This window comes from Bombus bifarius, unplaced genomic scaffold, assembly GCF_011952205.1.
Source record: "Bombus bifarius isolate JDL3187 unplaced genomic scaffold, Bbif_JDL3187 scf7180000008163, whole genome shotgun sequence".
NCBI classification, from domain to species: domain Eukaryota; kingdom Metazoa; phylum Arthropoda; class Insecta; order Hymenoptera; family Apidae; genus Bombus; species Bombus bifarius.
In genome coordinates, this window is record NW_022884485.1 from 1,699,959 (window position 1) to 1,723,093 (window position 23,135).

At 41.6% G+C, this 23,135-nt stretch overlaps 2 protein-coding genes across 5 annotated transcripts in view; both read right to left on the minus strand.

The window, feature by feature from the left end:
- The window catches only part of LOC117208878 (CUGBP Elav-like family member 4), a 535,997-nt gene that overhangs the window by 380,750 nt on the left and 132,112 nt on the right, over positions 1 to 23,135 (minus strand). The gene's annotated exons all lie outside the window — the stretch shown is intronic.
- On the minus strand, positions 7,660 to 10,329 carry LOC117208879 (protein yellow-like). Its single transcript, XM_033450378.1, has 3 exons — positions 9,838 to 10,329; positions 8,548 to 8,954; positions 7,660 to 8,304 (listed from the first exon to the last, which is right to left on the minus strand). Exons 1-3 carry the CDS (start codon positions 10,183 to 10,185, stop codon positions 7,821 to 7,823), a joined length of 1,239 nt encoding a protein of 412 aa, XP_033306269.1. The 5' UTR covers positions 10,186 to 10,329; the 3' UTR covers positions 7,660 to 7,820.

Sequence of the window (23,135 nt, forward strand, 5' to 3'; positions counted from 1 at the left end):
TGCCGATCTAACTGGTTTTAAAAGAGACTCTTCAAGACGAAGGGATCCGGACATGGGAAAGAAACGGCTGGACACTCGACGTGTCGCGATTAAGGTAATTACAAGATTTCCATTAGACGCAAGGCATCGAATTGAATTTTTAATGAAAAAATGTTCGTGTTTACGACGAGTGGCGATTGTGGTAGGTATCATGGACTGGTGAAAAACGTGCGACGTGGAAAAGTATTATTCCGTTAAATAAGCAACTAGAGAAATGGCAAGAAAGAAACGAGGCATGTGACGTAAAAGAGTAACTCGTGGGAATTTCGCCATATGCCCTGCCACGGTAAGTGGAAAACGCGAAGTTTGCTTAACCCTAAAAGCCTTCAGTTTACGAGAAGCTATACAATTCCCTAAACTTTCATCAAAAGTAACCATACGACAAATAGCAGAGAAAACGGTTCAAGGAATCTATTTATATAAAAGGGAATAATTGTTAAACACGCAAACAACGACGATAAAATATATAAAATGTTTCAGTGATATCGGTACACACCGAAAAAAAGGAAAAAAAGACGTATCGGAAATAGTTCAATGGAACGATGAAATTCGTAGACGGAATACATTTTTTCATTTCAATGATACCGGTCGGTATTTTAATAAAGATCGAATTACTAACGGATCAACAATTTACCTGCCATGGGAAATGAATATTATCGATGTAAAAAAATGAGAAACACATTGAAAATGGTATTACAAGCAGTTCGAGCGAATAATTAAATATGCTGCTCGAATACTTTTGGGTGAAACAAATCACTGAAATTCCAATGGAGAATAAAATGCATTTAGTATTGGAAGGTTGAAATGGAAATGGATCGTCCCGATGGACGAAACGCTTTTTATTCTGGCGTGCACAGGCAGACGCGGCGAAATTTTATTTAATGGTTCTCATATGTTGAACGGGTTCCTTTTTGAAACAATGGTTCTGATGTAATCGAGGAAAATCCTCACGCTCACGCCAGGTTTCCAGTATTATTAAAATCATTATTTCTGTCTCTTGGTATTCGCACGGAAATAAATAGGATGCATGCTGCGAGTATGGTAGAGGGAGGGGCTCGTATTACTTGAGAGAGAGAGAGAGAGAGAGAGAGAGAGAGAGAGAGAGAAAGACAGACAGACAGAGAGAGAAGGAGAGAGAAAGAGAGAGAGAAACGAGGAAAATGGACTTACGTATACACCAGCCAACTCTGCGAATGCGTAGAAACGAATAAGCGGAAATATTATGTTCAAAGCGAGAGAAGGGACAAACTGGTGAACGAAGATTGAAAGATCATGGAACCAGGTGAGAAAAAGACAAACGTTACGACGTTACGAACTGTACGCAACCTGAAACCGTTCACTCGAGAAGTTCGTAACTGTTGCGTTTTTCTACGGTTACTTGTTCCTCGTTCTACATATATCGTACTTCAAATTTAACGCGACGCTATCGTCGCAAAGGAAATGGTCACCTGAAGGTCTGTCTTCCAGAAGGGAATGATATTTTTCGGAAGTTTCGTGAAAGCGAATGAAATATACAGTGCGTTAGGAACTTTATACGCGCTCGTAGCAGAAAGATTCTTCCTTTCAAAGCCGATACGAAGATGATTCTCAGCCGAATAAATCATAAAAAAGATCGGTCTCTCAACCGACGAAATGGTATTTAACTCAATAACAAATAATTGGCGTGATTGTTCTATTATAAAATCAAATTTATATGGGTTCTCGTTGTAAAGATCTTAATAATTTGCCATAATTCGTAAGTATCCCTAAACGTAGTATATCAATAAATATAACTAATGACAGTTTTGAAATATCAAACACGCCATTTAGAAAGGCCGATTCGATCGAATGACCGTGTGCCACTTTAAACACTGCTATACCGTTTTGACCGGATTAAAATTTCGAGATTAGTATTATAAATTTATGGAAAGATGACATAAATAATTCACGATATACGGTATAACTGAGTTAATTAAGCGCTATTTCTCTACAACATTAATATTCATAGATTTGGCGAATACCAGTAACAAAGATTTCAGAGACAAATTCGTCAAATTGAACCGCATAATCAATTGGCAATGACTGTCGGCTATTAAACATATTCAATGAAGTAGCGATTGACAAGGGACGTATTCTGTGATCGACAGGAATTGAGCGACGCGGCGCATTTCACCAACCGTGAGGTTCAGCAAAATTAATCACACCACATCGTTTCCACGATTGATGGCCGCAGCACCCAACTCAAAAACCAAAGGCGTGTGAATATTCAGGGACCACGGCCTGATTTCTATTTTGTTGGCGTACCGATCGGTGTTGTTCGAAATAAATAACGCGGAATACATCATCCCTAGTATACGTGTCATACTAGCCGTTTGCCCTCCTCACAAATAGAACCCCGGGGAATTACGCCACCAAGATCTGCGAGATGGGTTGGGCTGACGCGGTAATACTGGTTATCATCGCGCTGATTGCACCCATACCTACCCCACGCCGCCATTGCTGCTGCATCCAACGACTATCTTCCACTGGAACCTGCATCTGACCTGATATATTTCCATCCGAGCTATTCATTACGTCTATCCACCACCAATCGTTCCTTTCGCGATATATCGATATACGAAAATTGCCAAACACCCCACCGTAGCTTAAGGATTCACCTCAGCCCAGTTTTATTACAAATCTTTTCCTAATCCTGTTTGTACATTCAGATATTAATTCGGATTCTTTGTTGTAAGCTTCGTCGATATCCGGAAAGAAACGGTGAATTTGCTGACTGAATGATTTATCGAAAGTAGTGCTGTATCGTTTAAATTGATCGACAAGCGATAAAGTAGCTCGAACGTAAGAATTTAACTTGTAAAGTTTATATATTTTCACGGAAAGTAAACGATAACGTGGAAAATGTACCTTCGATAAATTCTTGTTTTGTTACGTGTTACGATAATAAGAATTTTACTCCTTTTAAGAACTTAAAAAATCGTAGATACTCGTTATACAAGTTAAACTATACAAAAACTTTCGTTACAGTCTGCAACGACGTTTATGAAGCACGAGATACGAATAGTTCGTACCGATGTTGCAACGAATAGCCAGGAACCTGTTACATTATCGTAATAAGTCGTACGTAGTAATAGGAGATGTTATGTAAAGTGCATGTACGTTATTTGTTAAACATTTCAATTAACGTGTTTTCTTTCAAGTAACTACAACACACATTACATATTCCACGAACTTACTGTTTAAACGAAACAAGGAAGCCGATGCTCCCAAAATCATATGTCAAAATAAACTCAAGTAAATCTCACTCGATCTACGCAAACAAACGTTAAAACGTCAATGGGCATTATGTAACGACAGTGCGTAAATGAACAAGTTGTCTATATGCACGCCCGCGTTAACGCGCCAACGTTTCAAGATAGATATACATGTACTTACGATTACCAAACCGTGATATCATCGGTACTGTACGTGTGTGTGGCGGGGAACGTTGTGGAAAAAAGGTGGAAAGGAAACGGCAACAAAAAGTTGCGGCTGCACCGTTATTTGCGCTCGTAAACATGACTCGGCGCGCTTGCACGCCGGTGCGCTCGCAGCAAAGGTAACGAATGGGAGAAGTCGAAACGACCACACCTTCCTCCGAAATGCGCTCTCAAACCTCGTTCGTACTCCCTGTCAGCTTTTCTCTCTCTCTCTCTCTCTCACTCACTCGCTCTCGCTCTCCCTCTCCTTCTCTCAAAAGAGAGAGTACGCTTATATACCTACGTACGTGTTTACGCTGTGAACGCGCCTCGCCAAGCGGAACTAACGATAACGAACGGTTACGAATGTAAGGGACCAGTTTGCAAAGCAAACGACATTTCAACCGAACGCTGCATACTACTCGTGGAAGAAAAGAGAAAAACAGATGAAACGAGGTGGTAAGGGTGAAACAGATGGATAGGAAGGTAGATAGGCAAACAACGCGAAGCACTGGCATATAAGCCGAGAGCGTGCCCAGTGCCCAGAGATGTCTCTATGTCGCGCTCAAGGAACGGTTAGCATTGTCTCTCGCGATTTACGTATATTTTCACTTTGCAGCGATAAATCGGGAAATTGCAAAGGTTTAAGGTGAATCTGTTTCGTATACGTTAAACGTTTACTCGAACTGTTGCTTTTTATGAACTCGAAGTCACGAGTATTTTAAACATCTTTTCATTTACCGAACTAAATTGCTAAACTATTAGGTCTTATTAGCGCACAATTTTATATAAATATCTATTTCGAACTTTCACTCGATATATTTAAACGTAAGCAAGAAACATTGATAACCTCGTTTAATATATTTTATATGGTCAAGGTACTCTTATTATAGCGTATATTTCCTCTTTTGTGATCGCCGTTGAATAAGAGAACTAAACATTCTTACTTGGTATAATTACGTAATACGACGACTTTCCCTAACACGGTATGTTACGTCGAACATTCCGGTCAGTAGACTTTATCGGTTTTACTTTCTAGTCCATTGCCTCCATAATACTATCTTCGCGTATCTACTACACCAAGCATGATGTGGCAAGGCCGTAAAATCAGTTAATAGTCGAAGTAATCATGCTTCGGATGCTGAGGCAAAGGAACTGGCATAATAATTGGGGTACATAAGGACTGAAAATCCCTGGAAAAATTGACCGAAAAAAATATTTAATACAGAAATAACTAACTGTATATATCATATGATATATTTTTTCTTAAAAATTGTAATTAAAAATGTAATTTTTATAGTTCTATACGGACTTAAACCTTAAGAGGATCGATAATTTAATTTACGATCTCGTTACATCGTTGCTCGTATGAAAACTATAAAGAGGACTGGAGGGTAAATGAAGATGTAACGATACGATTCAACGACGTTGAAATTGTTTGCAATCGGGTAGCAACTGCGACGATAGTCGGAGGAGCAAACTTCGGTTTGAGTTAATGACGAAATAGTGAGCAGGATGTAGCAGTTGGTTTATGGGGATCTTGCGGTGACCTGGTTCTGAGTGGTCAGTGGTGCCTGGGCTAGCCGTATCGTCCACTTGGATCGTAACTAGCGACGGTAACAACGGCAATACGGCAACAGCAGTGCAGAAGCAATGTTCGCGTCCTCGTAGCCGTTAGCGCCGACGCAACGTCCAGCCTAGTAGACAGTATTTGGTGGTCCAGGTTCCGAGCAACGGGCGCATCTGCATCGAACGGAGACAGGATAGTAAATTACACGTTGACTAGAGCTGACAACCGCAATGCGTGCCACACACTGGCATGCATGGGCTTCTGCACGGGATGCCGTGTGTTTATGCGAACGGTGAGTCCAGCACTGTCAAGCCGTCTAGGCCGCTCGGTGAATTATAGATGAGCTCCCTTAATAAAGACACCAGAGATGCCCGAAATTCTCCCGACGTTCCGTCGCCGCAGAAACCCAACGTTCCTTCGAATTACAAGCGGATACCACGCGAGTTCGTTCGTTCGTATGTTCGTTCGCTCAACGGCTGCGTGAAAGAACGCGAGTGCCCGTGCTTCGTGCCTGTGCTCGGGCGTGAATGGCCCCACCGCTTCTCAGCTTGACTTTTCTTCGGTGCGATATGTGTGGCTTGTTCGTTCGAAACGCAAGAAGCAGCGGAGAATTCAGAGAAAAACAAAGTAATTTACCGTGGCCGACGGAAAAGCTGTGACTATGAAATACGCGGTTAATTTCGCGATTAAAGTTTAAAATTTCATTCCCGACGTGCGATACGTTTAGCGCCTGGCTATGCACCTCTTGCGTGTTCTTTTTCATTTAATTTGAAAACATTCCTTTGCAAGAAAGTGGACCATACCTCGGTGAATTCTCTAATTGCTTGCGATGAAATTTTTATGCAACAACATGCGATCGTTTACCGGTTAGCACTTCCCCGGCATTACGTGCGAATAAATTCTTTTCGCGCTTTTCGCGATCGTTTCTTCGTTTCTCTTTTCCGAGAAATAAACGGTACACGAGTTCACCGTATTGGTCGTAAAGAGATTCTAAAGCGTGGCATCCTTTTCTTTCCTAGAAACTCGATTCCAGACTGTCTAGCGACCGGTAGTCGTGGTCACACTAACAGTGATTGGAGTGTACGCGTGAGTATCAGTGCCAAACACTGGTAGTTATGTATATTAGGGGTAGTAAAACTGATGTAAATTTATTTCGAAATTCCGCGGTACTCTCGTAAACTTGTTTTAAAACTACCCTCGTAAAACGATTTGAGTCCTTTTCTCCGTGCACCGTAGACGCGTTCGCGGCCAGACTTTACCGTCAAACGCCTATCGCCTCTTAAGTAATTCCACGTCTTACCCTTAAGATAACGAGTTTGATCGTGAAAACGTGCTCTTGCATGGATCGTTCGATGCCAACGTTATACCTCTCTTTTTAGCTCGAGTCTCGATATTTTATAATACCTCGATATCGCGATGAACTTATCGAGCCACGATATAGATTTCCTCTACTTTATGAAAATACGTAAAAGGGACGTTACGAAGAGATCGGGAGGCGTATTGTGTTTTTACGAAGGTTGTCGTAAGTCAGGCGTTTTGCAGCGTCATTTATTAACGAAATCGAGGAAAGATAAAAAAGGAGTTTCGCAAACGTTTTCGACGCGAACGTTCTTTCTGGAACGGCCTCGGGGTCGAGCTAGATCGGTTATCAACGGCAAAGCGAGCGAAGGTGCAGGTTTTCCAGCATACGTGTCGGAGTAGGCCGATGCCGGGGTCGGAAAGGGAGGAATCGAAGGGGAACGAAAATTTAAGGGCAGCCATATATTATCGCGACGAAGGGGTTGTCTGAGGTTAACTGCCAGAGCTTCGCAAGGGGTGTGGGATCGGGTAGTGTTGAGGGGAGCTAGAGAGGCGAAGCTGTGCCATGAATATGCCGCCATTAGTCACACGCCGAACTGCGCCGTAGAAAGAGAAGTAGGTGACACGAATTTCCCGGCATTGCGCGCCCTATTGGTATCCCAAGGGTGCCGCGGCAGTAACGCGAACAATTCCTCGTGAATGCGCATTTATCTCAACCAATCTCCTCCTCCCTCCGCCTTTTGCGCCTCCGTCTCCTGCTTCGGGCTTGTGATACCCAAAAGGCTGATAAAACTTCCTGAATTCGCCGCGCCGCCGAGAAAAAGGCATCGTATCGATTTTCTTGTCCAGAAAAACTTGCGGCCGTATCACTCACCGCACACCTCTCTGTCTCCGTCGCGTTGCGCTCGTGCCGCGACCAGCTGACTATACTATCGAAACATTCAGCTTTCTAGTGACGCTCTGTCATGGACAGGCCTCGTTACATCTCAAAAGGCAGCGATGAAACGGTTAACTAAATTGCTACACACTAACTGTCATTCGCAGAATCCCTCTCCTACACTCGTCGCTTACTCTCTCTCTTCGAGCTAGTTGAATAATTCCCGGTGTCTAGACATTCCTGATCTTTGACGAAAAAAAAGTGATCATTATCGAAAAGTTAACAAAAGCAGCTGTCTCGGTTATGCAAAACAATCGACAGTTGTCAGATTCTGAAAGTATATTTTATATAAAAAATTGGTCGATAATTGTATAAGAGAATATATAAATATATCACTGTCACATAATGTATACACGTGAGAGAAATAAATTGTCTTGTTCGAATAAAAATTTTACTTATATGTTCCCTATTTGTGATTAAATTACATTACAGATGAGAAGTACACTTTATCGCTCGTATGATTTTGCGATCATACGAAAGGATACGTAGGTAGGATCTGGTGAATTGAATTTGATTGGGATAATGCAATTTATTCGATTCATATCCGGTGCCAGAAGTTGGTATCCGGAAATCTGTGTTTTATGCCAGAAGGCTCGCAATTCGTCCCTCTGATAATATCATCGACTTTCCCTCTGATTATACGGAAATTCGTTTCAGTAGGTTTCAGGGTCATGTTTATCGTCTTTTGTAACCTGTTTGTGTTGAACCACAACTCTTCTTCGCCCCGTCTGTTTCTAATTACTTTAATGCCACTCACGTACTGCAGCGTCTCCTCATCTTGAGCAATTACCACGACGTTTTCCGGTGTAAATGGTTTCTCAATGTTCCAGCAAGCGACTGCCGTTAATTGGACTAATTGGAAAAATATTACGCCTCTTCGCGACGTTGCTTGAACACCCGCTTGGCTTGCTCGCTTATAGTTCGATTCGAACACTATCGGTTCGCTGTATTTACTTTCCTTTAAAGAGTAGGTATTCGTAAACTTTTGTCGATAGCTGGCCAACGAATTGAAGTAAAGATACCTGGAAATTGTATAACGTGTGACGAATTTCTGTTGAATATAAAACAAGCATCGGACATAATTTTTGACAATTTTTCATCGACTTCCATTTATCTGTATATTCCTACTTTCCTCGTTCTTCGATCAACTCACGTTGAGTTAAGGAATAGAATATATTGCATAGTGTTTTAATAGGATTCATTTTCCGAGATTACTTTAAATGTTTGTAAAACTTGTTCTAGAACACGAATAATAAAATCGATACCTTTTGTCGAAAAATCCAATTGGCGACAATGACATTCCGAGAGTACCATCCGTTAAATCGAACGATTCTCCAGCGATCGTAATGTTCATGGCATCGTCATCCGGGCCAAAAGCATTGCCACGCGTGTTGTTTACTCGCCATGAATAATCGTGATATAAGTCATAAATCAGTAGGCCATTTTGATCCACATCCGCCACGTACAGATAAGTATCGAAACATGTTTTTCCGACATCGACGATTGGCGTAACTAATGCTGCCTTCCCGTACAGCACTTGATCACCCGGAACCACGTATTTATGGACCAACTGATCGTTCGCAAGATCGAAGATCAATATTTTCGAAGGACAAACAGCATTTCCTCCGATGCGTCCAGTATCCACAACCCACAAACGATTGCATTCGTCTATCTGTACAGTGATTTCGTTGCTACCTTTAATATAATCTTCCACGACTTTTAACGCGTCGAGTTGCGATTAACTCTAATGGTAAGCATATCTTAAAATCGTATTAATAAAATTATAAAATAAAAAAGAAGTAATTCCCGTAGTCGAATATTCCAACGTGTAAATTTCCTACGCGTTTACTATTTTCACGTCTACATTAACATAATGATATACCTACATACTTTCATTTAATATTTATGCGTGTGTACGATCTTTCGATCTCTTTTACGATCTTTTTTGATTTGAAAGATTACGTAGGAAAAGACACATCTCCGTTATACACGTGAAATAAACGTTTTATTGCATTTATCATCCGATTATGAAATATTTATAGAAGAATGTTAAACGTCGTGTATAACTTTTAATCGTAGAATATTTTAAACGCGTTCATTTATAGGTAATTCGTGCAAATTCTTCTATTATCCTCGCGAATTGCCAAATTTTTAACGCTCTACCAAACTTGTAATCAGTAATATCGTCAAAAGAAAATTCTACCTCGTATCACTTAGTGGAGTTACAATGCCATACAAAAATTTCTATGCATCTATTTTGTGATTTTCCATATAATTGTTAAACGTAGACGTTACTAAATTTAGCTGCTTAGAAATCTTTATATGCCACCCCATATCTCTACGAAATTTAAATAAAGGTATTAATAAATTTATCGTAACAAGAGCTGTTTGAATTATTTTAGCATACACAATAACTCAACGGACAATCTTGAGAGAAGTAAAGGCTTCTACCAAGAGTTGTTCATTCGAAGAATTTTCGTCTGAATTTATTAAAATGCCATTTCACTGGTAAACCTGAAAACCTTTGCAGCAATTACACTTATCGTGATATTTACCGCCAACCTATACACAGATATTATGCTGTCACAACTGTATGGCGTGTGCCAGGTCCAATCGGGATACGGGATCAGTAAAGGACCACCGAAACCAGAGGCAGTCGTTACCAACGACAAGCTAATCGGTACACCATCCAACCACTGAGGACTTGTTACGAACACACGACCATATCTATCGATGTCCACATCCTGGGTAAACGCGTTACCCAGCGTCTGATTTCTTCCCGTCAAATGAACATTCGGCCAGGTCCAATCCAAATATTTCCATTGAAAAGCAACTTCTAGTCCTTCGCCTGTTGCACGATACAAGAACCCAAGAATCAAGATAAAACTGAACGATCGAACCATCGCGAATTACACAAGAAACTGAAGCCTTCGTCGTGACATATGAACAACATATGCTCCACTCGGAAACTCGTAGACTAGAATGTTCGTCGTTTCGATCGGTTTCGCGATCCAAAGTACACTGCCTCACAGAGCAGCGCAGACATATTCTTGACAGTGGCATTACTACCATCGAAACCAGTTACTTTCCCTGTTCATACGGCTTGATGGCGTGGTTAACCTTGAACTGAATATTACGAGACTGTTTAACGCGGCTTACGATATCAACTATCTGGATATATTACTAGATAATAGAAAGTGAATAAGGGGTATTACATATGCAGTCTTATTAGTAGGCGCAAGGTCGTTGCTCTCTGCATAGGTACTTGCTATACTACAAAATCAAGAAGTCGATCTTGCGGTTAAGAGATTTTTAATACTAACAAATATAACAAGCATAACGTTAAATCATACGTTCAAGACGCTATGTTGGTTCAGCCGATCGAAAGTTGCTTAACACTAAACCTACCAGTGCTGCTCAAATTGACCGCTTTCAAACTTCTACACAAATTTAACCATATTTAAACGTTACCATATCGCTTCATAATCTCTGACTTTTCCTAAAACACGCATACAACATATTTTTCGGTATTTACTTTTAGTTTGCTTTTTCCTTTTTTAAGAAGAAATTGTATTCTGCCTTGCCTATCGCGGGCGGTCAATTTGACCGGCCGATAAAATATTTTAGTTACTCTTAAAATAAATGCAATCGGTATAAAGAAATGGCTATCTCAAGGTCAGATGACAAACAAAATCAGTAATAACAAATAATAACAACTGTTACGCTCGTAACTCTCGTATCTCTCGGTCAAGATGGCCACCAGCTGTCAAGACATATCAATTCAGGCCTATAATAATCCTAACCGCCATAAAATTTAGCATTTTTTACAGTCAATTGTTACAAACATTTTGAAAGTCGGGAAGTTTCTTAAGGTTGTCGCTCATTGCGATAAAACACGGAAAAACCGGGTTTATCCTTACTCCACACTCGAGTAACCGTTGGTGGAGAACGGCCAGTACTCATCGATATTTTCTTATAAATATCGTCGTCACAGACCATATTCTTACTTGCTATCGTCTAAATTACAGCTCTCGACTTCTCGACCAGAATACATCTCAGTTTGTTAGTCAATCAGTCGACGTTTAACCTTGTTAACTCGGACAGAAAGCATCTCAGAGCGTTTTGCGTAAAGTTGTTATAAAAGTAAAAGTAAAGCGTATCAAATCCGACAATAAATTTGCACATCGATAAGCTGATCTTTGGAAATCCACGTTTTTGCTAAATCGATTTAATTACCGTGAAAATAGTGATTCTACGATGCACTTTACTTTCGTGGCTTTTCTGTATTTCCCGATGAATACAAACACGAGCTATCAGAACCGTCGACAGTGTGCGCGTCGGAACGTCAATAACGAATGCTCACCGAATGTGGTCATGAACGCATTAGCTACTGCGTGATTCGAAACTGGATCAGCTATTTGGAAGCGGTACACGCTCACCTGAAATAGAGCTTCAACTATTTTCATGTAAATTTGCGAGCGTGGCGAAGGTTATTAAAAACGTTCGTGTTCGAATACATCTTGGCGTTCGGCAAATCGATTGCGAACCCACAAACTACAGGATTAAGAAAAGTTCCTTCGTTTCTTTAACACTGCTCTAGGTTGTAATTTCTTAATCAGCAGCTCAACCTACAAAAGCAACGTCAACGAATGTAAATACACCGCAGGTATACTTGAAATCGGGGGATTAAAATCACACGTATATTTAACTAAGCATATGGATACTCGAAACGAAATAATACGAAAAATAATAATAAACGGTGAAAGTAAAAAACGAGAATCGCCTTTATCTAATTTTAAGACGCGAACATATATTTTAACTCTCGTTGAATTAACCCATTTAAAACGAATGTAAAAAGGGTATTTCGCAAAACTTTTTTAGATCGTATATCTAAATATCACTGCGTCGATCAGTGTCGCGAGCGGATCGCTTAATTTGTATTTGCACAGTGTTATTTTCACCAAATTACTGGGTACGCTGCGAACTATTTTTATATCGCAGATAATATGTATTATTATCATCGATCCGAGCATTGCGTTTTACTTGCAACAAACCTTTAATATAGATATCCATGAAGTACTACATAAAAAAAGAAAAACGACAATGTAAGATCGGTCGATCTTGCGTTTCGCGGATAATGAAAACCTTGGCACGTCAGAACTGTTTTCCAACTGTTACGTACGTAAGTACGAATCACGCAATACGCTCATAATCTCCACGCTTTTCATGGCAGACAGCACCTAATTTTTTCCACCAACCCTTCTCGATTTCGACTCTGAATCGCTTTACACCCTTCGCCACATCTGGCCAGCACAACTGTGTTTGCTAAGGAGAAGTGGAAATCATAAATCATCCGGCTAGTCACGATTAAGCAGAACCAGAAGACAAATGGGTGGTTAATTTCAATTCTAATGCAAAGTGTACAACGAGTATCAGTTATATTCGTACCATAAAGATACATTTCCAGAAGGAATTCTTGTTTTAGATTAATCTATAAATAAACCTGTTTCAATCATTCAAATGGACATGACTTTATACTCGAGATCTTCACTTCTGAATCATAATTTATACTTCATGTTCAAGTGGTATTATAAGCACAATCGTCGATGTAATTTTCTAGTAATTGTTCTCGCGATATAGAAAAATTGCACTTAATTTATTGCACTATAATAATAATTACGAAATATAAGAGTAGCATATACTGATATTAACAATGTAGTATTAAGAATTCAGGAAGTATTACTCAATTTCGCAGTTAACGAGACATGAATGATGCATTAAACATTGCAGAGTACGCACTTCCTTGTTAAAAGTGAAACGGCCTGCTCTCTACGAAGTTAACGAGAAATAAGAAACGCTGAATGAGGACAAATACATAGGTATACGCACACAGGGTAATGAGTACACTGCAAGCTACTTATGCAAATTAGTTCGTCCAAAACAACTCTTCAATACCGAACGAGAACTTAATAAGGAAACAATAATCTTTCGTAAATATTACGATCGTAAAGATCGAGCTAGTGATAGAATCCTTTATCCGATGTTGTAGAAAAATTTTATGATAGGAAATGCGCGTAGAGATGAATATTGCGATAAATATCGTGGAATCGTTGAACGTCAATAAAGGTTTAATGTGTACGAAGAATTCATAGAAGTATAGTCGCTCTCAGAATTTCATAAGAGTAGGAATAGCGTAGTTTTCTCTTTCGCTCTCTCTTTCTATTCACTTCCACTGATTTAAATATCCAATAAAGATTCTTTGCCGTTACGTTGCACAAATTGTGGTAAAAATTTTTCATCCAGCGAGATGTAGAAAAAATATAATTGATTCCTGATGTACATTCATCAGAAATATAAATTGCATTTGAGTTTGGTACACGTGTCCTTTGATATAATATATCTTTTTATGAGAATAAATAAGATTCGAATGTTTTCCGTTGTGAATTTGAATTACGCAATAAGTTACCAACTTTTACCGATTTTTGCGTCGCATGTCCTGTCGAAACTGTCTAATTATCGAAGAACCTGTCTAGAACTTGTCTAGAAATGTCATTCTATCAAAGACCTATTTCAAAATTATGGTACTCGAGTATCATATTATCGTTGTCTAAATCATTCTATTCAAAGTGTTAATTAAAGCAGATAATTTCATACCATATATCACATTTCAGCGAAATTTCTTCAACCAAAAGAACTTTTGTAAATTTAAGCGTTTTACACACAAAAGAACATTTTACATAATGGGTTTTGTGGCAGGTAAGATGGTGAACTTCATTTTCTTCGAAGTTCTTGTACAAAGTTCTTGCCGAAGCAAAAACTACAGGTAAAAATAAAACTTTTTAAAGAGAATGCATCTGTATGTATTAGGTTTTATAGATATTTGAACTACTACCTACTACGTCCTTTTGATATATTTCTATGTATAGTAGTAGTAGTTAACTAAGTAACTTTGGATCACTATAACATCGTACGTAAAATAAATTCACAATTTTGTGACATATAAATTTCATCGGCACGGGCATCGAGTCGTTGTATCCTCAAAGACGTATGCCAGTCACATTTCTCGCACAGGATTAATCGAAAAAGAAAAGGAAAAGAAAGGTGGAACAATTTACGGCGATACCGTTCGTTATTCCCGACGGTTCGAACTTCCGAACTGCCATTCTAGCAGAAGCTCTCGCATCGTACGATTTTATATCGACAGCGGAAGGGAGAAAGACCCGCAAGATGCGTCTCTCTCCGGTTGAAACAGTTCTTCTTCTTCTTCTTCTTAAACTGAGTTTGGTAAACCCTCGTACAAGTTGAAGTTCTGACCGTGCGGGTGGCGTCGAAGGGGCGTAAAGGCGAAGGCGTCGTAAAAGTTGGACGAAGTCAATTTTGCAGTTGAAGTTGGTAATGCGATTTGTGCCGGAATAAATAGTTCGAGTGGGGAGCACACAGGGCACCCTTTCCTTTTGCTACACCTCGTTTCTCTCCGGTGTCTGACCCGTGGACCAATCCACTCGAGTTTGGTGTCACGGGCACGTCTGTTGGACCTACTGAACGTGACAGTCTTACCCGAACAAATTTTACGTAGCTAGGACGAAGCAACGAGTGGCAACGTAACAAAATAAGAGACTCATTACTCTCGGAAAATCGTCGAGATAGTTGTACTTTTCACTCCGTCGTCGCTACAAAATCTGCCTCGATCGAAAGCAACGCGTCTTCCTTCGTTTCGTGGATTTTCTCTTTCCAACTACGATTAATTACAAACGACTAATCGATTATAAACGACTGTGAAAGCGCATAAATTGATCTTTCTACAAGGATTAGCCTATTTGCGAACCGATGCTTAAAATCTTCGAACGACGAGTTAAATAACGACGTTCCTCCGATTTTCCACGGTAAGGGTAAGCGGCAAATTACTAGAGGCTTTGACATAATCCGCGAAAATGCAATAATAAGCCACGTTTGCGGTGAAAAACGATCGTTCGCTCTTTCCTCCCCTTAACCAGTGATTCTCTTTTTCCTCCGCTCTTACCACCCACCAACCAGTCTTCCTTTCCACTCTTCCGCCACCAAGCGAAAGTTTGCTGCGTTGTAATCCTACAAATGAAAACTTACGCTAATTAAACCGTTAATAGCGGACCGCGCATGTAGGTAACGACCACGGTGGTTACTTAATCCTGAGAAAATGAAACGTTCGGAGTCTGCGTGCGTGTAAACAGCGACTGGCACGACGCTCTCTCTCTCTCTCTCTTTCACCGATCTCCGGCCACACGCCCACGTTCACGACCATTCGTACGATCGGCAGCATAATGGACGAACGCATTCTATTAATGAATTAATTTTTTTCTCTTTCGATTCTATCCGTATTTCATCCCCTTCCCTTGGCGTTCGCTCTTTAAAACCAGCGTTTCGTTAAATTGCCTCCTTTCTCCCTCTTTCTCGTTCCTTCCTGACCACCCTTCTATCCCTCTCTTTCCATTCACCCCGAGCAATTACCGGCGGTTTAAATAGCCAGGCGGAATAATGCGAAGCAAAGAGTCGTTTGTTTTCGTAGCAGGTTTCGCAATTCGAAAGAGGAAAAAGGGGAAGCGATTTTCGTACCGCCTTGCTACAGTTTCACTGCATCAAACGATATCGCGAAACACGTTGAAAAATAGCGGCGCGACCAGAAAGGGGAGGAAATTTGAATAACACAATTCGCCGAGTTAAGTTTCGAAAGGCGCGTTAGAACGGCACACCTGGAGGCTGCAGCGACGGAACTGTTGCCGCTGTTGCTGCTCATCGGTGAAACATGCTCGCTCCCGATTCCACACCACCCAAGCGCCGCAACGAGACGCGGTAATTTTGTCAAGTAATAACTTCCAACTAGTTTTCATTGGAAAACTTTTTATCCCATTCCAAAATGTCGTTATACCGAATAGTGGCTCGCATTCGTTCTGTTTTCTACTATTCGAGGCGTTGCACCTTCCATGGCCAAAGAAACAAATAAATGGCGATCGTACACCGTTTACTACGAGATTTCCATATTCTCGATTAATAGATACGTAGGTGTATTTACTAGTTCGATTCTAACGCTTTCGATCCTACCAACATTACCCATATACGTTAAGCGAAATCCACCAGGTCACATAAGAAACGATCCTAGCCGGTAAACGTTTACACCTGGAGGCGTATAAAATGCATGGAAATCTATATCCATCGATAACCACTGTGAAAGACATTTATCGTTGACATATATTATTGAGGATAGATTCGTCGGCGTGGGACGTTTGTTTTCCGAGAATACCTTAAAAGAAAGAACAGAGTCTAATTAAGTTATACGAGGCCATTGAAAGTACGCAAGAAACCACTTTAAACGCAAGATCAAAGAACAGCTTACAAAGAAACTGACTTTCGTCGATTAATCGTTCGACGAAAGAAGAGTTTAATCGGTCTATTATCGATTGCCCGGCTTGAAAATTACGGTAACAGTATTATATCGAGGGGAAACGTTCTTGCAAAGTTGAATCTTGATCGGTTGCGCGCTGTTGAATTTCCAAACGAATTCCGTGGTTTCCAGACCGATGCATTTCCACTCGGTCGTGGCTTCGGTAAACTCGCGAGAATAAATAGAGGTGAAGTTGTTAGGACAATCGAGGCAAGGTATTAGAGCCAACCGTTTAACCTTCCCCGTCGAGGGGTGCCGCCAGTGGATGGCACTAACACGGCACTTTAATTATCGAAAGTGCTTGGTCGTATGGACGACCGGTCGCGTCTTTTTCCGAGGAAAACCGAGAACCAACGGCGCGTTGTGTTGCCTGCAATTTTTCTTCCAGCTGCGAAACATTGCTACGTCACTTGGCTCATGTTAGTCAAGTAGGATTACCGTAGCGTCACCTGAATCTTGTAATGTTTTGTTGCGTACGAAGAACTGCATCTCGTTGTCGAGATAGAATCTTTGCCATAGCTAACCTCTTGGAACCGTTTCTACGACCCCTTTGCACGGTATCACAGAAGAGCGACGTTTCGCTAACAAGAACTTTGAAAGGATCTCCCGAGTAAGATCGACGGTGATTTATCACTGTAACCATGGTCCTGCGCATTTTTCCTATGCCGTCCACGTATCTCTACCTTTCCGTACCACCTTCTTACACGTTCTGTGTACACCGACCGATCCAATTGACTATTGTTACGCGACCAATCTCTGGGACACATCCCGGTTGAATAGGTCCCTTGAATATGAAAATGATATTATTTATAGGTTGACAAGGTGACAACAATAAGAATAGAGAGAACATTAATCACAGGTTTGCACACAGTTTATGTCCATTGAACAGCTCACGTCCAACTCTGTCGAATTGAATTACGCTCGCACCGCGCGGCTGGCATCTATCAAACGCAGACGTGCTTTGATCAGCGTAGTCAATCGTGTCTGTACAGGGCTCGTAAACCCGATTGCCGGTAAGATGTCCCGATCGCACAACCGAATACCGATTCCGTTTGATTACGTCTGATTCGAGGCTGCAAAGCCTCCGGGTAAAACCTCAACGCAGAACCACACGATTCGAAATATCATTTGGCAGAATAACGACATTGATATTTAACGTAGGAACGTTGCGAAGCGTTCGCTCGCGTCATCGATTTTTATTACTTCCATGTCGAGTATATTTCACGAACTAAATTTTGAACGATGTTCGCGCGATCTTCGTAACTAAGAGATTCCAAGAAAGAAAGGGATAGAAATATCTCTGTATTTTGCGAGTCGAAAGATTGGCGTCGAAATCAACACACGGTAACGATCATCGAGACTTTTCTCCAAACGCGACCAACGCTTTTAGATTTATTCGGTAAATACGACAAAGTTTATTCTCACGCTTCATTCGGTGTAACTCGAACGTTGATTTACGGCGTTTGTGCGGCACGTAAAACCGGACACAATGCGCACCACGCTCAGAAGGCTCGGTAAAACGGGTTCGTTTCAATCGTCCTTAATCGAGTAAGTTCGCATATAGTTGTTTGTTCTCCACCCGCCGCCATGGCTATTCCACGTGTGACCCACTGGAGCACAATGGCTACTGCTCTTTCCCCCGGTCGCTCGACTGTCAGCAGCCAGTGCCTGTGTAAATACGATACGGCACTCGCTTTTCGTGCTTTCAAGCACAGTTTAAAAACTAGGAAAGGTCAAAAAAAAAAAAAAAAAAAAAAAAAGAAAGAAAAACAGAGATAAAGTGGTCCGGAGAGAGAAGAACGCGCGTATAGGTGAAAAGGCTGCGCGTACGCGAAGGATGGAACTTGGTTGAAATTGCTCCGCTTGGTTTTCAATTTACAGTTCGTACGACGGTATTTACTTCGCTCGTTTCCGAGAAGGAACCACTCGCATAAAAATAATATTTTACGGCGGCGGAAGCGTCGCTGGTTTATTTCACGTTACCAAGCAAAAACAAACTTTATTTTTAATCTACGCGGAAGTTGGCTTCGGAACGAGAAGAATACAAGTAGTCCTCGTTGACTTCTTCAACGACGTTACGAACGATATTTTAGCAAATTAAATATTAAAATTTGAAAATAGGCCGTTGCTTCCTGCCCTCGCCTCCGCCTGCGACTGCAAACCGATTTGTAGATTCTAAAGCATCGGGCGAGCGTAAACGTCTCGCATGAACGTCTCGTTAGCGTAATCATCGATTTAATGTTCGTTATACGAGTGACGATCGATAATGGATTTCGGGTACGGAGCGAAGAGAGGAGAGAGAAGAGAGGAAGAAACGGGAGGTGGTTTAAGTTATAGACGAAGGCTCGAATCGACACGACGAAGAAAAACGGGGTAGCTTGATTGCTAGGCGGATCGCAGTCGGTGATTTGAGGCAATCTACCAGGTTCTTGTTACTCTGGACGACGAGTAATAACCGTAATGGGAGCTGGTCTTCGAAGGTAACTATCCTTCTTTCGAATCTCTCCTTCGATCTTATTGTCAAATCGGCCGAAGAGCCTTGCCACTTAAATCAGTCTACCACGCGCGTGATTTGTAGAAAGATTCTGCGGAGACAGGTCGTTTTTAGCAAATGAGTCGTAAATTTGCTTCGAGATCGTTACCGGTAATAGCCTCGCCGGTAGAAAAGGAAAACATCGCGTCGAATCGACGGATACGATTAGCTGCAGCCTCGACTAATCGCATTCGTTCTTATCTTTCTCTCAAACACATTTCCGTTCGTGCCTTCTTTATCGTTAACCATTTCTAGAATTAGCGTTTTTACCATCGAACAAACGAGCTTGACAATCTTCGAAGTAAACTTTGTGTGTTTATTCAAACGAGTCTGAGAACTACGTATTCGAGATTATAGCTCGCTCTGGATATTCGACCTCGGTCGACTCTGGTATAGTTATCGAAAGGAGGCGCGCTGTGAGAAGAAAAATTGAATAAAAATCTGGAGATATCGTTAGCTGGTGAATTTGTCGATCCAAAGGTGAGAATTTTGACCAGATAAAGCCATATGTTTAGGATTCGGCATAAATGTATTTTCACGGATGAGAACCATTTAAAAATGGCTTCTATCGTATTATCGTATGAATAATTCATGCGAAAAAAGTGTTCGTTCGGTTTCGTCCATCCGTATTCGACGCATCAAAATATTCGCGAGAAATATTTATTTACTATACAATTTAGCAAACGTCACCGACGCGTTTACATTTATCAGCATCCCGTGAAATGTTTTCCACCGATGTTGAAAACAGCTTCGTTTCGTCAATCTCTTTCGTTATTTCCGTTGGTTTCGTGTCATCGAGAGTAGCGAAAAAATCAACGAGAGAGGGCAGGGCGCAGGAGAAGGAGGGGAATCCATTTTATTGGGAATCATCGCGCGACCATCGTATTATTTATTCGTATTTCCATTGAAACTTTCCTGCCAGCGCGACGAATCAACCTGAATAAATAATATGCTGTTATTGTGCCGACATACCGCAGTCTGTCAACTATGTCAGTATTGCTGGGAAAGTTTCGACATGGCCCTGCAGGGTTTCCGGCACCGCATAGCTGCCTCGAAACTATTTCCAATATAATTCCCCGTCGACGGTAGCTACGAAAGTAGCGACCTTTACGTTTCTAGTGCCGTTATTTTCATAACGGCGAATGACGTCGTCCGCACAAAGACCATCGAGAATTCCAAGACTATTCACATTGTTAAGAAGATCTTGCCAGACGTTTCAAGTCTTACCCGTAAAGTGGAAACAGACGAGAGGGTTTCCTCGTCTCTGACAGACCTCTTCTCCGTAGAAAATTCCTTTTCATTAAATTCCCAGCTGGTGAGAAAATACGCGAAATATCGGGGACGGGAAATAAAAATAAAAAAAGAGAAAATATACTGCGTTTTAAAGCAAACAACACATTGTTTGGTTAAAATAAATATGCGTATTTTTTCCAACGAAATAAACGAACGTTCCTGCTAAAGCTCGCGTATACATGTACCCGTCGTTACATGTACTGTACGATACGGTTTTCGTATGCGCGTATATTTTGTAACGTTACGCTTAAGCTCTTTCGACGGAAAAAACTTACAGCGTGATCTGTAACGCGACGTTCTGTCCAACGTAAACGTCAGAATTGTCGGTAAAATTTTGTTTCGAGCATTTTTTTCGCGAATCTCTTGCAATGGATCGAAGCAGGAAAACGAACAATTCAAAATTCACAGGGAACGAACGAGCTTCGGTGAGTACCGGTGCACGGTCTGCCAAAAAAGCGATGTCAGTGAGGTTTGTCGGCTGACAAATGGCCGGTCGCCCCGGGCGAAGCTTCGTCGTTTAAACTCGAAGTCATTGTGTCGGAGCCATTAACCGTTAGGACGATCGAAAAAAGGTATGCGGGCAGGAAGTGCACCAGGCGGAAGAACGAAAGACCGAAAAAGGGAAGAGAAGAAATATCTGGCAGCTAATAAACAACGGCCCTCTATTCATGGATTTCATCACGTCGTATGATCGTACGACGGTACGAAGTGAGAAAAAGAGAGAGAAACGAAAGGGAAACGGTTGGAGAGAGAGAGAGAGAGAGAGCGAGAGAGAGAGAGAGAGAGAGAAAAGAAGCAACGAGAACGAGGGAAGGGGATTGAACCGTAGCGTAGACCAAGTTTAAACAGCGCAATCAATCTTCCCTTAATGAACTCTTAATTATTTCGAGGACACGGCAGAGCGGGAAAGGAAACTGCCCGTATAATGGAGGCGCAAAGTGCGCGCAACCCGAGCTATACGCAGCTGCGGTGAACCGGTTGTCGGTGTAGGAAAAGAGCCCGCGGTCTGGGGGTGCTGCTATTAGATAAATATAGGGAGGAACAGCGCCACGAGGAAGGCAGCGAAAATGAAAATAAAGGGCCACTCTGCAACTTCTCGCTCTCGTGTGTGTAGCATCCCGCTGAGAGAGAACAGAGGCTACGTTCTCGACGCGAGACTCTGCATTCCCTCGACGATTGCGTGGCCGAGGACTGCCGGGGGATAGATGGAAAGAGAAAAAGAAAAAACCACGAATCGAAACGAACGGCACGACAGAGTGTCCCCGCGTCCTCCCGTTATCCCCTCGCGCCTCCCCCCCCCCCTCTACTCCATCGAGGATAATCTTATCTACTTCGTTTGCTTTAATCGTCTCCCGAAAATAAGTTATTACTCGGAGCGCGAAGAAAAATATTTATTGGCTCGATAAGGACAACTTTGGTATTGGAAGCGCTTCGTTGAAATATCGAGACGCATATTTCTTTCGACGAACAGCAGATATTTCGTCGCGATACGCGATTAATTTACATCGTACGTTCTCGCGATAGGTTGGAATTAAAGAAAGAAGCAGATAGTGATTTCGTCGGGTTTCGCCCTCGCCCGATAGCGATATCGCGTAATTCTCCCGTGGGAAAATTCGTTCCGTTCAGTCGCCAGTGGGAAGAAGAAAAATTAAAAAACATTGCTGGTCGGGTCACGAACGGCTTATAATATACACCGTGGAAATTACGCGAGCCGTGCGACGACATAACTTCGAAAATTACGCGAGTAGAGTACTAAAAGTTTGCGCGATCTAACTACTACGAAGTCAGTCCACGGTGTGGCCCTTATTCACCGCCCTCGTGGGACTTGGCCACGACCACTGTTATTACGGGGAGGGTTGGTCCCGGCTTGCCGAACGTGCCGGCGAAAAAGTCCTCTTTAATACGACGAAATTCACTGTGACACATCCAGGCTACACCGTGAGCCGTTTAATAATGAATTTCATCCAATATGCATCCCTCTTTGTCAAGGCAGACCACGGGGAGCTTTTAATTCTTTTCGATATGAGGTAAACATATGAAACTTTGAGCAAGATATCAGAAAACTTTACCAATCTCAATTTGTTTCGCCGTTATCGTCTTCGTTCCACCGTGTTCTATCGCGTGCTAAAACAGAACGACTCGACGCGAATTTTTCTTTTACGAAATTTTCTTTTGTACCACTATACGTAGTTATCCTCTAACGATATGCAAAGGAAATCTTTGTCGAATGTCTACGGTAGAATATCCGCTTAAACTACGCTATCGATGACAAACTTGTTAAAAGTCGATATTCAAATTCAATAGCAAATACGCGAGGAACGTTTGTCAGTGACTTTGGAGTGAGTTTGTCAGTCGCTCGTTCAATGAAACTAATTGTAACAGCTACGAGCACTACAAGTGTAACATACGATACGATTTGCTTAACTTTTCCATGTGCCCTCATAGAACGTTGATAAAACACAATCGATATGAACTTGCTCGAAAGAAGTCAACGCGTAATTATTCGTACGCGTTTGTTCCTTGATTACGAAATGTCTCGGTAAACATTGAATTTACCATGGAAAAGTTACGCAAGGTACGCTGCGGTGTGTGGCAAGTGAGAAAGACGAGAC

What these genes read in the sequence shown, in the direction of transcription:
- LOC117208879 (XM_033450378.1), bottom strand. Translation starts at nt 10,185, where the DNA reads ATGGTTCGATCGTTCAGTTTTATCTTGATTCTTGGGTTCTTGTATCGT. An exon ending in TATCTGTGTATAGGTTGGCG is followed by an intron (nt 8,955 to 9,837) that starts GTAAATATCACG and finishes ATCACTGTACAG; the next exon opens with ATAGACGAATGCAATCGTTT. An exon ending in ATTGGATTTTTCGACAAAAG is followed by an intron (nt 8,305 to 8,547) that starts GTATCGATTTTA and finishes TACAATTTCCAG; the next exon opens with GTATCTTTACTTCAATTCGT.